Source organism: Macaca fascicularis, chromosome 7, assembly GCF_037993035.2.
Source record: "Macaca fascicularis isolate 582-1 chromosome 7, T2T-MFA8v1.1".
In the NCBI taxonomy this organism is placed as follows: Eukaryota; Metazoa; Chordata; class Mammalia; order Primates; family Cercopithecidae; genus Macaca; species Macaca fascicularis.
Window position 1 is genome coordinate 26,337,784 of NC_088381.1, and position 20,028 is coordinate 26,357,811.

The following is a 20,028-nucleotide window of genomic DNA, read 5'->3' on the forward strand; positions in this document are numbered from 1 at the left end:
AATGTATCTAAACAATTTCAAGTTACCCAAAGACTAGCTAAACAAATTATTTTATAATGCCCAGATTGCCAACTTACAGTCACATCCCCTCCTTCAACAGGTGTTAACCCTAGAGGACTAGAATCTAATCAGTTATGGCAAACAGATATTACATCCCTGAATTTGGAAAACTAAGATATATACATGTATCTGTTGATACCAATTCCCACTTAATCAGGACTCATGCTCTTCCTGGAAAGTCTGCCTGATATATCATTAAACATCTTCTCTTAATTTTTGCATTTATGGAGTGGCCCACAAAAATTAAAACTGATAACGGTCCGGCTTATATCAGCTCACAATTTCAACAATTTTGTCACACGTGGAACATCCAACATTCCACAGGCATCCCTTATAACCCCTAAGACAGGTCATAGTAGAATGTGTCCACTCCACCCTTAAAAATATGCTCAAAAAACAGAAAAGGGGGAATATGAGTAAGGACCCTGCAACACTATTGGCAAAAGCCTTATTTACCCTTAAATTTTTAAATGTAGATGATAAATTTCAATCAGCCATAGAAAAGCATTTTGCAAAATGCCCTCAAAACATAAAACCTGTGGTTTTATGGAAAGATGTAAATAGTAGTGTATGGTGTGGTCCAAATGATTTGCTAACATGGGGAAGAGGATATGCTTGTGTTCACACCCCCTCAAGCCCTCTTTGGATTCCAGAATGATGCATCAAACCATACCATGGCATGACTAGGACCCAATCCAGTACCAGAAATGAAGGAAATGACCCTGCCGGACCCACAGCCCCAGTCGATGCAGCTTCCTCGGATGACAGGCCCCGGACATTACCTGGGGAATGCTGAAGAAGATAACTCAGGAGGCTGAGCAAATCCTGCTCCAGACACAGACACCATTCACTCCAGATAATGTATTCCTTGCTATGCTTTCTGTTGTACATTGCAAGTCTTATAGGGTAATAACCTTTCTTATTCTCTCACTCTGCCTGCAACCCACACCTGCTGCACTCTATTGGGCTCATCTCTTAGATCCGTCTTTCTTCCACCCTGTTACCTAGGCAGACACTCCCTTCCCAGCCTCTAATAACATAACTATTTGGCTGGGAGGGATTGAGTTGCCCCCGGTAGTGTCCCTCATTAATGGCACACATTGGACTAAGGTGCCAGGTAACACTACATATCACTCCACAATCCTCCCACTGCGTGTAAGTTATAAAAGTTCTAACCCTTACTGTGTACCTGCCCAAACACAATTATGGCTACATTATGGTAAAGGAAATGCCTTAACATTCTTGGTTGCAGGTAGTCTCAAACCAGGCAATGCAACCAATACCACTTTCCCCAACATTCCTCCCTGTGCTAAAGAACAAAGCTGGGAAAGTAATGGATTCCACTTTGGCTGGGAGGTCTGTCACGGGGGACAAGCCTGTAGCCTCCAGTTAGGCAATTATAACATCTTAGCCTGGAGCCCCCACAGCCATTTGTCTGCATCAATCATGGCATCAATCACAGTTTCATAGGCACATCCCATTCCCCTATGATTTGGGCTGATGGGGGGATGGGATATCCCAGACCCCAAGTAGACTCCATGCCACCCCAAGACACTTTATGGCACCTGGGACATCTTAGCACCCCCTTAACACCTGGCATGGGATACATCATAATTCCAGTAACAATTATACTATGACCTTTATTCATAATCACACAGATCAGTGCCTAATTTGCACTACGCATCCATATGTTTTCCTTATGGGAACCAATATTTCCATTATACCCCAAAACTCCAAGTTTGTGACCCAAGTGCAGGGACAGGTTTGGTTCGCATCATGTATCACTAATTACAATATATCTAACTTAAATATTACTAGTGTCATGGTATTAAGGAGACAATTTGAGGCATTCCTACCAGTCAATTTGACACGCGACTGGCAAGGTTCCTCTGCTCTTGCCACCTTAGAACGTGCCCTGTCCCAGGTCAGACACAAAAAATTCATAGGTACACTTATAGCCTTTATAGTCTCAACCATAGTCATCCTAGCCACTGCTAGTGTTGCTGTTGTATCTATTACTGAATCAGTACAAACAGCTACCTTTGTGGACAACTTGGCCAGAAATATGACTAATGAACTTCTCTTACAGCAGGGTATAGATCACAAGATTCTTGCATGTCTGCAAGCCCTTGAGGCTACCTTGGAATATATAGTGGAATGACAAGATGCACAGGCATTCCAATAGCAATAGAACTGTGACTGGGAGCATAAGCATATCTGTGTCACCTCTCTACCTTGGAATCAATCAATACGTAGTTGGGATGAAGTGAAACAACACCTCTGGGGACCCTTACATGATAATTTAACAGCAGACATAAAGCAACTTAAAACTAAAATTCAAGAATCCCTAAATGCCATAGATCTACATGCCCAACAAACAGCCATATGGAAGGATGTACAAGAACATCTCTCCTGGATAGACCCCCACTCCTGGCAGTCACTCCTTCATTGGAAAAGGATATTTTTCATTATGCTCATGTTTATCTCGCGTTATTTACTAATTCTAGGATGTAAAGCTGGAAAACAAGCTGTGACCGCTACACCTGACAAACCTATTGCTGCACACATCTGTACTCTTCAACCAACAAAACCTGATGCAAAAATACAGAAAAGGGGGAGATGTAGGAGATCGGTCACGGTGGTGGGAGAAGCTATAAGGAAAGATGCAAACCTTCTTGAAAGGTCGGAAGGTCTTGCAAAAGCTTCGGGAGAGAATAAAGTTGAAGGCAGCTAATTCTCTTACTCTGAGGCTAAGGGTGAGGACTAGGTAACAAGGGAGTGTAAAGAAATCTATTTAGATAAGCTTATTTACTTATGTCATCCAGAGACCGACCTTTGATCATCCACGTGCAAGACTGCTCCCTGCAAGGGGGGACGACAATGTTAATTACCCACAGATTGTGTTGGCTCCAGGCTTTTGATATTATACCAGTACTGAAAAAATACAAGCAGTTCTGGCTTATCGGGGCTGCTGATTCTTCAGCCACCTAGTGCCAGGCAGTCCTCTAGCTGCTCTTTCATGGGATACCTGTGTCTGAGTACTCCTTTCATCTGTTGCTCAGCCAGGGTCTGCAGGACAGACCTGGCAATGTTGAGTTGAAGCTCAGTTGAGGTCTAATAGGAAATACTGTTTACAAATCACCAGAAGGGCAGCATCATAGAGGCCTGTTTTCTACAGGATTCTAAGGATGCTGATTTTCTTCTGGCAAGATGCATTTTTCTGAGAATGGCTATTGCCACCACACACTCACAGGCCAAGGGCCCCTCCTCAAAAATCTGACAAATACGGGACAACCCAGCCTAGGTTGAAGAGATGAAGAAAGAGCTTGAGGACCAGGCACAAGAGCTCTGTCTGCTCCACCTCCTGGCTCTAGGTCAGACAGAGAAGCTGGGGTGCCAAAAGAAATTCCTCACATGTTTGCTACCTTCCAATGTTCTGTCCCCTCTGTTGTTTATTGAGTGAAAAGGACGGCTGGCTTATAAGGAACATCAGATAGCCTACTTCAAGTCCACAGTGATTTTCAGGACTGGGCATTTGCTGTTACTTTACAGGTCTGGCCAATGCCTGGTGTATGAGAGAGGCGTTCATGACCAACCTGAGAAGGTACTACTTGCTTACATTTTTTGCCTCTAGTGCAAGTACATTCACCTTGATTCCTCTCCAGGCACGTGGTTTGATTTACTTTGGCCAGAAGTAGCAACTGAGGCCCAATCTGCACTGTGCCCACAGGAAACTTCACAAAGGTTTACATATGGAAAGCATTTAGGGCCATGTCTGCCTTGGCTGTGGGAACAGGTGGGGCTAGGCTGGCATCTCTGCTCTCAATTGCCAGACTGTAGAGAGAGGCCTTTGCCTTCTTCCACAAGGTGTTTCCAATAAGGGGGGCATATTTCCTTCATTAGAAATAAACACAGATTGACAATATCATAGCGTTTCTTGGGAAAAGAAGAAAATAGTCTTCAAATGTCTTCTGTAAGCTCCTCTGATGTGCATCTAGGTGGGGCTGGCATGGGGAGGAGAGAAGTGTATTATGAGGAAAGCAAGAAAAGCACCCACACCATTCTATCACTGGATTTGACTTCCCGAACTAAAGAGGGTAGGATAACATCTGCTTAGCTACATCATAGGCCATCAAGGCTTGAAGAGACATAGGCTGCAACCTCCCTATAATGCCGATGAGGACACAGAGCCCAGGGAGGCTGAAGAATCTGACCAGTTTACACAGCAGTCAGGGCAGAGCTGAAGCTAGAACCTGCAACTCCTAATTTCAGTCCAGTGTATTTTCTGAAGTACTCCATTTCATCCCACTACACCATCTCAACAACTGAACAAATCTGTTCATGTGTGGTTGGTGCTATAAGGCAATGGTTTTCAACCTACAGTCATGTTGTGAACCTCTGGGATATTTGAAAAATTACCAACACTTGGGCCTCATACCCTGAGATTTCAATTTCATAGGTTTAGTGTGAGGCCCAGCTTAGACATTCTTAAGAACTCTCCACTTGATAGTCACAGAGTTGAGAGCCATTACTTTAAGGAATATATATGGGAAATACTGGCACTTTCCTCTCCATTTTGCTGTGAACTTCACACTGCTCTAAAGAGATAATGTCTTGCCTGGGTGTGGTGGCTCACACCTGTAATCCCAGCACTTTGGGAGGCTGAGGTGGGTGGATCACAAGGTCACAAGTTCAAGACCAGCCTGGCCAACATAGTGAAACCCTGTCTCTACTAAAAATACAAAAAATTAGCTGAGTGTGGTGGTGGGTGCCTGTAATCCCAGCTACTCAGGAGGCTGAGGCAGAAGAATCGCTTGATCCCGGGAGGCAGAGGTTGCAGCGAGCCAAGATTGCACCACTGCACTCCAGCCCAGGTGACAGTGTGAGACTTCATTAAAAAAAAAAAAAAAAAAAAGATAAAGTCTTAAGAAATAAAATAGGAATATAAAGATGCAAATGAAAATGACGTGTTTCTAGGATCTCATGAGGAGGAAAACAAATACATAAATAACTTCCAAGCTAGGTGCTATAGAAGGTCCAAGAAGAATGTGTGATCCTGACTGAACTATGCTGTCTATGGCCAGAGGACTAATTTGGGTAAACTCTACTCTTTGTTCTATCGAGGCAAAGCTTACTTACCTTCCAGGCCTATCTCAAATCACGCCTCTTCTATGGACCTTTTTAACAAGACTCCAAAAACAGCTGGCATGCCTCTTCTCTAAACTCGTACACTACCCACAGGCCATAGGCAAACAATTTAGCACCAATTTATATATTATTTTCATGTTACACTACAGTAATAGTGAAATGAAAGCTTCTACTTGTTCAGTGCATACCGTGTGCCAGCCACACTTTACATTTTCTACACAGCACCACCAATGCTCCCAGGAGCTCTATGATGCTGGTATTAATATACCCATTATACAGATTAGGAAACTGAAACTCAGAGATGTCAAGTGCCTTGCCCCGAACCAGACAGCTGGTAAAGACATGAATTCAGGTTTGCATGTCTCTAGAGTTCCTTTCAACATGTCATTTTGTATCAAGTACAAATAATACTTATTATAGCATGTACTCCTGACATATTATTTTGAAAACTGTTAACTTCTTTGCTGTTCATTCACTTGTTTAATTCTTACTACAACCCCACTATCAATTCTATTTGTGAGGGAATTAAGTCTAGAAAAATTAGATAAAATGCTCAAGATTCCATAGCCTGGCCAGAAACCCAGGTGTTCTATTCCAAGTGCAGGGCCATGTCACTGCCCACATATGCCATGTTTCGGGCTCTGTTCCATGCTAATGTAAAGTCCCCCCAGAGAAAGCCTGTGTTTGATGCTGCTTTTGTACTTTCCACTGATGCCAGATATGCAGCCTGTTGCTTCATTAATTGATTTGCCAAGAAGTAGCAAGAATGTCCCCATGACATGGCCAGACCCTAAGGACTTGAAGAACGAAACCATAACAATTCTTTGGGGGCTGAAAATAACTGCTGAGAAGACATAACTGTGGGTTCTTTTTAGTGCCATGACTAAGTTATATTCTAGAAACAAACAAACAAACAAAAATCCAACCTTTCAGTCACCATTTTTGAAGGAATGATTCTCAACTATCTCTATCAACTAACAGAAGCAAACAGCAAAAGTGAAAGAAGTGACCTGCCCACGACCAAAGGATGGATCGGTGGAAGAGAGAATGTCAACTTCCTTTCTCCTTCTCCCCCAAAAGTTTCCAATTTAAATCCGCAAAATCTCCAATCTCAATCCCAGTTATCTGTCTATGACACAGCAATGTCCCTTTAATCATATCCCATCTCATTTCATAAATGATTCAAAGTAGCTTGCAATGTGAAAAAAAAAAAAAGTAATGATAAAATATAAACAAGTAAAGACTACCAAGGCTGAGGAAAACGTAAATATAAAAAGTGAAGTCCAAGGAACAATGCCTTATTAGAAAGGAAACTGTCTAAAGCACAAAAGACTGCACTGCATTTAAAATAGACCTTCCATGCATGAGGTTTAGTTGATGAGGTATTTTTAGGGGCTCAGTCGCTACTGTGGGTTTTACTCCATACCAGATATTGACCCAGAAGAATAATTAAAGCAATGAAACTATAGAATTTATCTCCAGGATGTGGTCAGCACACAATATTCATGCCTCCTTGGTTAAAAAGGAGATGTGTTTTCCAAGTCTAATGTTGCCAAAAAGACCACGTCAGTGCTTTCTGGGGAATGGAACTCATATTTCAACAATAAGTCTGAATCATGACCATTTATTTATTCAACAAATACTGTGACAATAAATTACCTGCCAGGAACTGTGCAATGCATTGCTAATTCAAAGACAAGACACAGACCCTCTCTTATAGGACTTCTCTCTCGGGAGGAGCAGAGAGGCTTGTAAATATACAATATGTAAAAACATAACACGTATGATTGGAGAGGAATGCATAAGGAGTTGTTAAAGCAGGGATAGTGACAACCACATCACTGAGGTTAGCAAGCACATCTTAGCTTCTAATCTAACATCTTAACTTGTAACACATCTAGTTATAAGGATGCAGAGCTTCTGGGTTGGCAGGGGTGGGAGTGGGCATTCTTAATTGAGTGGAACTGATAAAATCATAGAAGATTTTGTGACTTGCTAAACATCTCTGTATTTCTGATTTGATACTGTGGAGAAGTAAGGCAGACAAATGCAGCAGCACCATCTCAAAAAGTGGCGGCCAGCAGGAATAGGACAGACGAGTATGAAGAAATGCTGTAGCAAGTATTTTGTCATATCCAGGTTAGTGAGACGAATTTCTTGGCAGTATAGGCATATTGTTCTTGGCAATTCTCTATATGGTAAAGGGAACTTCAGGATCCAAATCAACTTTCTGGCTGACTGTGCATCCATTCAAACCACCTATGATCACATTTAAAACACAAATCTAGCATCTCAAGAGAGATTTAAAATGGAAGGTCTGTTTGCCAGTGATCTGCACCAAAAACTGGAAGCCAGCAATCAAAGGTGAACAAGTGTTTCAAACTTTCAGGCCTCTGATGCCTGACTCAAAAATCTGAAGCATCCCCTTCTTGCTGAGCCAGCTAAAGAATACTTTGGCCATCATACAAAAATATAGTATTAATATACCATATTCACAGTATAGTTATATATTATATATAATACATTCAGATTATATATATGTGTATAAATAGATATTTATATTTATATAGTATAGTATGAATACTGAATAATTTATAAAATTATTATAAGCAAAAGGTAACTTGCTTAGTAGAATTTACAGTGATTGATTCCAGCATATGAATCTGAAGACGTTCCAAAGTAGAGGTCCGTGGAAAATGGACACTTGCCTAGTGTTAGCTCAAGTCAGGTTCTGACTTTCTCCTGTGGAAACAAAAGCAGATAAGGTAACTTTCAAAGAAAATTCGTTTTTTCCTTAAACTGACTCATAGCTTAGAAGTTGAGAAAATAAAGAAACAGCTAAGAAATAGTGAAGGGTGTTGAATGTCTAAGGGAATTAGAAAAAAAGAAGAGCCTTAATAGGAAGTGTGCACATTTGTGAGCAAAAACTAAGCTACCAGAAACTATGAAGAATGAATCCAGAAGTCTTAGCTAGAGTAATCATGCAAGATAAAGAGATAAAAGGCATCTGAATAGGAAAAGAAGAAGTAAAATGATCTCTCTTTGCTGATATGATTCCATACACAGAATATCCTAAAGACTCAGACAAAAGGCTCCTGGAACTGATAAACAACTTCAGTATACTTTTAGGATACAAATCAACACACAAAAATCAGGAGCATTTCTATACACCAAAAACGTTCAAGCCTTGAGAATCAAGTCAAGAACATAATCCCATTTACAATAGCCCCCAAAAATAAAATATCTAGGAATACATCTAACCAAGGAGGTAAAAGATCTCTACAAGGAAAACTGCAAACACTGCTGAGAGAAATCATAGACAACACAAACAAATGGAAAAACATTCCATGCTCATGGATTAGAAGAATCAATTTCATTAAAAAGGCCATACTGCCCAAAGCAATCTACAGATTCAATACTATTTCTATCACGGTATCAATGTCATTTTTCACAGAACTGGAAAAAAAACTATTCTAAAATTTGTATGGAACCAAAGAACAACCTAGAGAGCCAAAGCAATCCTAAGCAACATGAACAAAGCCAGAGGTATCATGTTATGTTACTTTAAAGTATACTATACGGCTACAGTAATCAAAACAGCATGGTTCTGCTACAGAAACAGACACATGAACCAATGGAAGAGAATAGAGAACCCAGAAATAAAGCTACACACTTGTAGCCACACGGTATTTGACAAAGTCAACAAAAATATGCAATGGGAAAAGGGCCCCCTATTCAATCAACAGTGCTGAGACAGAAGCTTTTGCTGTGCAGAAGCTCTCTAGTTTAATTAGGTCCACTTGTCAATTTTTATTTTTAATTTTTGTTTATGGTGTATTTAATTTTTGTTTATATGGCTAGCCATATGCAGAAGAATAAAACTGGACCCCTACCTTTCACCATAAACAAAAATTAACTCCAGATTGATTAAGGATTTAAAAGTAAAACCTCAAACTATAAGCCTAGAAAACACCATTCTGGACATTGGCCTTGGGAAAGAATTCACAACTAGGACCTCAAAAGCAATTGCAATAAAACCAAAATTGACAAGTGTGACCTAGTTAAACTAAAGAGCTTCTGCACAGCAAAAGAAACTATCAACAGAGTAAACAGCCTACAGAATGGGAGAAAATATTTGCCAACTATGCACCTGACGAAGGTCTAATATTCAGAATCTATAAGGAGCATAACCAACAGAACAAGCAAAAAACAAATAGCTTCTTTAAAAAGTAGGCAAAAGACACTAACAGACACTTCTCAAAAGAAGACAGACAAGTGACCAACAAACATGAAAAGATTCTCATCAGTAATTACAAGAGAAATGCAAATCAAAACCACAATGAGATACCATCACACACCAGTCAGAACGGCTATTATTAAAAAGTCAAAAAACAACAAATGCTGGCAGGGCTGTGGAGAAAAGGGAAGACTTGTACACTGTTGATGGGAACGTAAATTAGTTCAGCCACTGTGGACACACTTTGGAGGTTTCTCAAATAGCTTAAAACTGAACTATCTTTCAACTCAGCAACCCCATTATTGAGTATATACACAAAATAAAATAAATCATTCTACGAAAAAGATACATGCACTTGTATGTTTATCACAGCACTATTCACAATAGCAAAGACATGGAATCAACCTATATATTCCATAGTATATATATACCACATTTTCTTCATCTACAGCCAATCAAGGGTGGAGTAGATGAAGAAAATGTGGTATATATATACTATGGAATACTACATAGCCATAAAAAAGAAGAAAATCATGTCCTTTGCAGCAACATGGATACAGGTAGAGGCCATTATCCTAAGCAAATTAATGCAGGAACAGAAAACCAAATTCTTCATGTTCTCCTTTATATGTGGGAGCTAGACACTGGTTACTCATGGACATAAAAGTGACCAAAAATAGACACTGAGGATTACTAGGGGAAGGGAGCAAGTGTTGAAAAACTAACTATTGGGTACTATGCTCACTTCCCGGGTGACAGGATCATTCATATCCCAAACCTCAGTATTGCACAATATACCCATGTAACTAACCTGCACATCTACCCCCGGAATCTAAAATAAAAGTTGAAATTAAAAAAAGAAAAAAAAAAAAGACCGAATCTATGACCTAAGTGTCAACTAGAGATAGCATTGGGTTAAGAGCACAGGGGCCTGGTGGGGGGTGTTTGGATCATGGAGATGGATCTCTTATGAATGGCTTGAGCCATCCCCTTGGTGATAAATTCATAGGAGATCTGGTTGTTCAAAGTGTGTGGCATCTTCCCCTCTCCCTTTTCCTTACTCCTGCTTTCACCATGTGATGCGCCTGCTCCCCCTTCACTTCTGCCATGATTGGAAACTTCCGAAGGCCTCCCCAGAAGCAGATGCTGACATGCTTCCTGTACAGCCTGCAGAACCATAGGCCAATTAAATATATTTTCTTATAAATGACCCAGTCTCAGGTATTTCTTTATAGGAGTGCAAGAATGGCTTAATACAGTCTCTAATATGTGTCATTATTTTCAGGACCCCTATGTTGCCACTGTTGACATCTGGGTTTCCATATCACAACACAGTCACCCTTCCCACTCTGCTAGCCAGAGGGTAAGCTACTGGGGACAGAAGCTGATATGGTTTGGCTCTGTGTCCCCACCCAAATCTCATGTTGGATTGTAATTCCCAGTGTTGGGGAAGGGACCTGGTGGGAGGTGACTGGATTGTGGGGATAGATTTCCTCCATGTCATTCTCATGATAGTGAGTGAGTTCTCACAAGATCTGATGGTTTAAAAGTGGACACTTCCCCCTTCACTTGCTCTCTCTCTCCTGCCACCATGTGAAAAAGGGGGTTGTTTCCCCTTTGCCTTCTGCCATGTTTGTAAGTTTCCTGAGACCTCCCAGTGATGCTTCCTGTACAGCCTGTGGAACTGTGAATTAATCAAACCTCTTTTCTTCATAAATTACCCAGTCTCAGGTAGTTCTTTACGCAGTGTGAGAATGGACTAATACAGAAGCCATTGCTTTGAAGGCCTTGGTACTTACTGATCATACCCAGGCATCCAGATGTCCAACCACCTGCCATCTCTTAGGGTACTGGGGATGGGGTTTGGGGGGCAAGTGGAATTAGGGTCTCTGCTGTTCAGTATAATGTACCACGCTTCATCCCCCAGGTCTGCAAAAATTCAGATCTTTCTAGCATTCAATCACTGAGGCTTCTCTTTAACACCCAGATTCCTTCTTGTGTCCAAGTATGCAGCTCTATCTAGCCTCCGTAAGCCAACATTTTCCAAAAAAGACCTGTTTAATCTCCCTGGGGCAAGTGAAATGCAGCCCTCTGGGGTACAAACCCGTGGTTGCTTTTCTGGTAAAAACAGCTTGTATTTATTCATCTTTTTCCATGAGCCAGGCATATGGCAGTGTTTTGCAACAAACATCTCATGTGATCATCACAGGAGCCATCCCTGATAGGGAAGATTACTATTCCTGTCTGATAGCTGAGCTCAGGCTGAACCCCAGAGCCCAGACTCGCCATCACCACATTGCACTGCCTTACTCTATAAAATAAGTTAATCAATCAATTAGTAACTTTCTGATTCTTTTTTGTGAGGATGCTGCAGCAAAATATAAGATACAAGTAAACTAATCAGATTAACTTGCCAGAATGATACCAATTAAATCCCAGGAACACCATAGGCTGGGTTCTAAGAAGGAAGTGATGCTCTCTCAACATTCGGCAAGCCCCATGAGGTCCTAGGGAGCTGTCCCAGACATTATTTATCCTCTCTGTGGGCTTCTCAGAGAACGCATCTGCCCAGGCTAAATGTGACAGCATCCTCATTGTCTTGCCATTATGAATGCTCTGTGAAGAGGCCCTCTGAAGCATCTCCCTGAGAGAGTACCCCTTGTTCCCGCCTCTCCAGGCTCTGCTTTCCCTTGGCCTGCAAAAAGAGCTCATTGTGTTCCCTTTTCTTTTCCTAAAAAAATAAAAATACGTATTCCCCATCCCCTAGTAAATACTGAAACTATTATTCCCTTCTTTAAAAAGTAGTTTCCATGCAGTACATTTCCTGTCTCAGCTCTAGAAGACTATGCACCCAAGCACCAAACTTCCAACCAGAGACAGAGACGTCCTCTGATAATGAAAATCTTTGCTTCCTCTGTCTGTGACTTTGCACACAGTTGTTCAAAGTTGTTACATATCAAGACCAATCACATCCCTAGGACATACCTCCCAACTCTCCTGACTCTTATGTTATTGAAAACAAATAAACAAACAAAAAAACTCCTTTATGATGATATTCAACTTGAGTGGCTTTTTTTTTTCCACTTTGGTCCTGGATATAATGAAATGATACATAATATGACAAATTTTCACTGTGTATAGTAGCAATACGAACACACATGCCAATGTATCTTAACATATCTACTTGGTTACATTTTGGGTTACAATAATTAACCTTGATTCATGTATTGGGAAGCTACAGGGACTACGTAATGCCTGCTTATCACATAGGAAAATTATGTCCATGATTCTGAGCTCCCTTCTTCAAAAGCTTCCTCCGGGGTTTCCTATGTTCTCTCTTTATCCTGAAATACATTTATTAGGTTGTGAGGTATGTTTAAGGAGTAGAAGCCAGGGGTATGCTTTCGGCATTTATTGCAACCCAAAGTTAACCCCATCACAGTTAACGAGCATCTTTGGTCTCTTGTGGAATTTGAACTAAATCTATGAGCCTTTTTCAATATCTATAATTCTATGATTTTTTTAAATTATGGGAAATTAATGAAAGATGTTTACATGAATAATGTTTGCCCTTACTGTGTTATGAATTAGTTTTTTGTAGTGTGTCTGGGTGCATGATGCAAGAGAGTAGGAAAAATGTTTCTGAAACAAAACTTGACAAATATTTGTAATGAAAGTAAATTTAAAGACTGCTATAACTGCGCTATAGAAACAATTCAAGTATTAAACAAAATACACAATCAAAACAAAAGTAGTTGCCATGAACTATGTTTTTTCATCACTTTTCAACCTCCTACAATCCAATACTTACCAGATTTCATAATTTAACATCTCTGAAATTAGAAATAAATCTTACATCCAATGGCATCTTTACAACTTTAAGTGGCAATATTCTTCTTGTTTTCCAGTGGTATATAAATTAATGGTGCATCATTTACAAGGCGGCATTTTAGATTCCATCAACTGTGGTATGTATAATGCATGGTCGAAAGATACTGAGTTAGAACCTCTCCGAGGGCAAGAAAAAGAAACTGTTTCTTATTTATCTTGTACCTTGTCCTCTCCACACTCAGTGTTCTATTAAGTGATTGATTCACTTATTAATTTTAAATTTAGTCCAGTAGAACTAAATTTGTTAGCACATTTCATCTGAGATGTCTACTAGATATAAGCTCTATGAGAACTTCCAGGAAGAAATGGAACCATAAAACAAAGTCTTGCCTGTCAATCAAAAAAATAATTCCAGTAATCTTGTCTACCCCTAAGTATTAAACTAAGCTCCCAAACTATGAACCACAATCATTTATATTATATTTGTAAAATATATATTTTTTAAAATATTTGAAAAATGTTAGTATTCAGACAAAAATCATTCACAATACCTAAACATATTTTGTCCATAATATTATGCAGTTAGAAACCATTCCTGTTGTTCAAAACACATCATCTTGTAGCTTCAGAAAACTATTAGCTACCATGCAAAACAATGCCAGGAAAACATTTTGACGTGCCCTATAGAATTTTGTAGGTTATTTGGTTTAAAAAAAATCTGTTTTTATCTAGCTTAGACCAAATAGGCACCTCGTAAAGAAAAATGTGACTTATCATGTGGTCCAAATAGGTCAGAGTGCCAACTGCCATTAGCAGTGGGACAAGACTAGTCATTGATGGCCCATGTTCATTCGTATTGGTCAGTGCCCCTGTCAAACTGATTGTTAAATAAGCTTAATATCTCCCCCAGTCACTAATCATAATCCCAAATTAATTTATTCTTTTTCAGTAGTTATTTAATGAAAGTGACATTATCTTGAGAAATTCAGTAACAGGAATTTTATTCAAAACCTTTTCTGAGGATATTTTGGGGTCAGTATTATTTCTGTCCAATCTTTGTGCATTCTCTCATACTTCTATATCTCTATAGTGCCACATACTGAGCAGAGACAGAAAGGGGACAAGAAGGAAAATCATCAGCTGTCAAAGAAGCATCCTAATCATTGCTCACATTTACCTAGAAGGCGGCAGGGAGTATAGAAACATTTATGACAAGAGGCGAAACAACTAGATTTCTTCTTGATCATTACTTTATTTCCAAGTTAAGTTAACTATCATCTCTCCACGCATCCTGCTCCAGTAAGAATTTTCTGTGTAAGTCTAGGGCTGCAGTTTATTAACAATTTTAACTTGCCCTTGTTAAACCTTATGGGAATCTGAATTGAGATAGCCAGAGATATCTGGCCAATTAATCATTATTATTTCTTGAAATCTGGATGTTTATGTATGCAGCTCCAAGCTGATTTGCATTCTGCACCAATTACAGGAATAGATCTGCCAGGAAGTTTTGAAATTCGAGGACAGATAGGGTTAAGTCAGAGCCCCAAACTACAGATTAGCCCAGCAAGTCCCTCCAAATCTTTTGCAATACACATTTGGTAATACGTGGGTCATTTAGTTCTGGCTTCCAGGCAGTTCAGCTAAAGGCTTAGGCTAGAGAATTGCAAAAGCTGATGATTTCTCACCAAGGAATGAAATGTGACGCAGTAGAGCAAACTGCAGACATTTAATACCAGATGTTAATGTAAAAATTGGAAAATTGTGACCCCCACATGGTTATCTGACCCATGGCCTGCAGAATCCCATCACAAAGTCTGTAAGTCATCATTATTCCTGGATTCCTCCACTGTGCCTACTCTTTGTAGTGTAAAATAATAATTCTGAGTCATATAACTGAGATAATTAGATCATATCAATCTTGAGGCATTTTGTGCACACACTAACAGAGTAATTCAATTTCTTACCATAAAAATCAGAAGTAGAGCTTTTCTGATTAGTTGGATTTCCTAGTGACTTTTTAGAAATAGTTTGAGACATTTTTATTTCCTTTGCCTTCCACACCTACCTAACGTCACTAAATGCTGTAGGAAAGGAAGAAAGGGAGGAGATTTTTATTTGCACTGAAAGGTAAAAGAACATTTGAAACATATATTTCTGAACATTTTTACATCTGTTTACACATCTTCCCTAGATCTGCACATTTTAAATCTACACAGACACAATACAGTTTATGTAAGAATGATACACAAACTGCAAAGTGCTGTATAACTATGAAGAAAATTGTTCAAGCTCTGTTACGCCAACTTGGGTCCCAAGGGAACAGAGGCTCAAAGAATCTCCTCTAAGCCCAGATTCAAGGTAAGGAGGACTTTTAAATGATCCTCTTCTTAGCTGGACATGAGTGTCTTACCTTCACATCTGGATACTTTTGTTACTCAAAATGATGAGAGAGGAAAGGAGGGTGTGGAGATATCTTCATGAATCATTAACAAGAAACTGAGCATTCAAATGACCCAGGTAAAATGTCACCACAGGGTTTAGCAGCTCTGTGGTAAGCTGAGAGAAAAGCCAGAGATAGCAGTGCATCAGGGGCTAGTCTAGAGAAATACAAACCAGTACAAGAGCCTGAAGAGCCAGGCCCTGCCCTCAAGAGAACACCCAATTCAGTTTCTTCTCTCTCTTTCTCCCTCCCTCCCTCCCTCCCTCTCTCTCTCTCTCTCTCTCTAAGAAAGGCAATTGCAAATACACAACAGACATCACTGACAAGAGCAGCTCACAGATTGGGTAAATGAGAAAAGGTCTTGAAGACCATCCTGTCCCCATTTCTCTGTCAATGGACGAGGGCACCAAGGCCTGGAGAAGTCAGGTGGCATGCTCCAGCTCACAAAGCAGCACCATCACTGTGACAAGAAGCCAGGGCTCCTGGTCCCCATTCTGATAAGCTTTGCTTGTTCTCACACAAGATGTGAAGGAAATCTTACCATTCAAGAGTCAAATATAATCCACTTTTTTTCTTTGAGGGATTGCATTTTATTTTTCAGAGAGTCAGATTATCTCAAAAAATATATATATATATAACTGGAAAACTCTTTTCTCCCTCCCACCATCCTTTCCTCCATTACTTTTTCTTCTCTCTTGCTTTATCTGTCTTACTTTCTTCCTCCCTCTCTCTCTTTCTTTCCTTCATAGGTATATGCATCTGGAGGCAGAGGAGAGAGCCAAAGATAGCAGAGCTCAGTCAGGGAAACTCGATTTGCAATTGCCTATAACAGCTCAAAACTTGGACTGAGATTTTAAAAACACAAGATTATCAACTTAAATCTTGAATCTAGAAGAAAATAATTTTTCTTTCCAAATAATTTGATAACATTTATGTAAAATTAAAATTTTATTATTCCCCAGTGCCCCCACCATCACTACTCACCTCTCATCACTTTTCATCCTCAGGTTCAAAATAATCCCTGGCACTTGTAATTGAATGATCTCGCAATGGGTGTGTGAGTTTACTTGGATCTCATGGGGCCAAAGTAAGCGGATAATATGTTTCTCTCACAATCATCCACACTATTTGTTTATAAACAGCCTTATTTAATTTAAACTGGATTTGCAAAATTGGACCATTTCTAATCTTTCCTATCCCTTACACGTAGGTCCAATTGTTTCATTTTATTGTTGACTCTGATTCTAAGAATGAGTACATTTCCCTCAGCATGTAAAGGAGAGAAAAAAATATCCATGGACTAATGTAACAAAAATCTCCCCAATGAATTTCCCATAAAGAAGAGATAAAACATCAAGTACCAATAGTGCCAAAACATTTACTGAAAGTTTTCAAATCTTGCAAAAATATTACAAAAAGCGAGCAAACGTGGTGAAACTAATGACAAATTAGACATTGAAAACTAACATCTGGGTAAGTGTAGGCAGGCATGTAAGGGAAAGAGAACGTCCATAGGCAGTTGTTATGGTACACGACTGCATTTGACTCTTTTACACATATTATGTCACTTGATCCCATTTAGGAAAAATTATCCCAGACTTGGAAATTTAGATTTTAAAAAATAGTGGCCTATACATATCACATTAGCTCATTATCCATCAAGCTCACTCAAGTGTCACCTAACTCTCTTGGGAAATGTTACTTTGACCAAGAATTTAATAGGGACCAGATTAAGGACTCTGTAGAATTAGAAGTTGACTTGTAGAAAACCATTAAGACATGATGCTTTATTTTTGCTTTCTGGTAGAGAAATGTACCTCCACGGTTATAATTTTATTTCCCTGTAGGACACCAACCAGTTTTATATCTTACTGGCAATTTCATTTTATCAAAGCTTTCCCCACTGACTACTTAAATTCCACTTTTTTCACATTCTCTTCCAATTTCTCTGCTATACTGATGTCAAGTTAACTGGAACTTAACTCATCTGTTTATGAAATAATTATGTTTTTAATAATTTCAGAATTTGTGCTTTGACAACCATCAAACAACCACATGAGGTAGGTAGTATGTCCTCATTTGACAGAGGAAGAAACTGAGCCTCAGAGAAGGCACATTATCGTCCAGGTTTATAGAGATAAGAAGTGACAGAACTGAGGTTTTCACACAAATATGCCCAAATTACTTGACAGGAAAGACACTGATGATTCACATGAGGACTGAACATTTGAGCTGCAACATCTCCAAAAAAATCAACCTTACCCACATATGTTCACTACACATTTGAATTATAAACATGACAGCTGAGCATCAAAAGCAAGTAACTTTAAATGATCTAAACCTGACTTTTAAAATAGTAATTAAAACATTATTTATTAATTTGTTTCGCTTCAATTCTGAAGCTTTAAAAATTGGAAATGTTGAAAATATTTGCCCATTGTGTGAAATTCCAATGCTTTGCTGATTCCATTAATGGTCTGGATGATGCTCAGTAAATTACTACTGAGGTTGTTAGAAAAGCCATTGAAAAGTATTTAGAATACTTAGTGGCAAGCCTCTCTGACATTTCATAAGCATGTCCTTACATGACACAGACTGAGAGCTTTTTGAATAAATTTGATTAAATTACCAGCCTATCCTGCTGCAAAGATGTTCACTCTCCTTTGTCTCTAGACTGGTAGAAAAATGAGAAATATAAACACACTTTTGTATTCTTCAGGCGTGAAAGCCATTTGTTGTCCTGGCTGAACAGACAGGTAGATATCAAGACTAAAGAGTGACACGCAACTCAGTCTGAAAGCACCATAGTACACACTTTAAATTTTAAAAGTATACCTCGGGAAAGGCTGATCTTATATATATGTGTTTATCTGTCAATACGCATGCTTTTCGGCTTGGATATATATACCTTTAAAATGCACCCTTTTATCCGCCTGAGGATCCATTCAATGTATATGCAGCTTTACAAGTTTTTCTCCATAAATAAGATTCTAAAGTTCAGGTCAATTGGTATCTAGGTTGATTTTAAAAAGAAAAAAAAATCTGTACTTGTAACAGTGTTTTGTCTACCAAATCACAAACTAGACAGTGACCCTCTGGCCTGGTTTTCCATAGCACACACTCCTGTTTAATGGGCATTGGCAGCTGTCTGCCGCAGATTTCAGTCAAGTGAGGCAATCTGCCCGCCCCACCTCTTGCCTCAAATCTCAAACTCTGGAGCCAGCAGAATTTCAGCTCCACCTGAAGTGAAAAGATAACTATGTGGTTTAAATTCATATTGACTCACAGTTTCACTGTTTTATCCTGGCCAAAGCTGCTCACTGTGTCTGTGGTTTTCTTACATAAATTTTCAATCCAGCTAGTGCTATTATAATGTGTCTTTTCCAGCCCTGATGTTGGGGGTGGATTTTTAGCTCGCATATTTTTTCCAGATGTGATAAGTTCTCCATAGCCCTCTTGGTGAGCAAAAGCATATCCAGACCTTCTTGAGCTTGACCTGCGGGTCCGAGGCCTTCGGCTACTTGGAGGCCTTGCCTTCTTCTGAGCCTTCTGCCACCGGCGGATCTGGAGACAAACAAGACCCAAAGTGAGCTGAGGCATCCAAATGGTAGACTCCAGGCAGTGGCCCACTTTGTAAAGTGAAATCCTTTTTTTAAGTAAAAACAACATTGCAAAAGGAAGTTTTAAATCTAAAAACTAAAAAATTTTCCACCCAAAAGATGACACTGGGGGCACTCGTGCATTTTTATTTCTATCGAGAAACTATTAAGTAATTAAGAAATACCAGAAAAATTTCATTACTGTCTCTCATATATCTTCAATGTACACAAGCATACTTTTGCATAGAAAGATTTTCTAACATGCACCGCCCAAAGTCAGCATAATAATTTATAATTTCATTCTCCCAAAACAGCCTTTTTCCTCTCTTTCAGGGATTCTCTGGATCTAACAGTCGTCAGTAACTGGACTAGAAGAAAATTGAGAAAATGAGTCAGAAATACTCAATTTTTGCAGTAGGTCAATGTATCATGAGACTTCCAGGGTTTCGATTTATTTTAGGTTTGCATGGCCTTCCTAAATGTTACACATTATCTGAGTAGGTTTCCTACAACTCTTTCATTTCCCTGTAAAGCTAAGGAGAAAAAGACCTGAGGTTTGTTGTAAGCGACCTTGTTCTCCGGTTTGGCAAATCACTTGGATTCTGACTTTGTGTCAGGAGAAAGCCATCAAGCAGAACATCACGATCGAACTTATAGGACAAACGAGCACAACCTTCCTTCCTTAACTCATCCACCATTTTCTGGGTTTATGT

At 39.4% G+C, this 20,028-nt stretch overlaps 2 protein-coding genes across 4 annotated transcripts in view; one reads left to right on the plus strand and one right to left on the minus strand.

Annotated features, from left to right (window-relative positions):
* DTWD1 (DTW domain containing 1) overlaps window positions 1-20,028 on the plus strand; it is a 263,321-nt gene that overhangs the window by 222,355 nt on the left and 20,938 nt on the right. The gene's annotated exons all lie outside the window — the stretch shown is intronic.
* The window catches only part of ATP8B4 (ATPase phospholipid transporting 8B4 (putative)), a 258,688-nt gene continuing 255,736 nt past the window's right edge, over window positions 17,077-20,028 (minus strand). For all 3 annotated transcript variants that reach the window (XM_073995770.1, XM_015452812.4, XM_065547325.2), the window contains one exon: window positions 17,077-19,280. In XM_073995770.1, coding sequence (XP_073851871.1) covers window positions 18,999-19,280 — 282 coding nt within the window. In that variant the 3' untranslated portion in view covers window positions 17,077-18,998. The remainder of the gene's footprint in view (window positions 19,281-20,028) is intronic.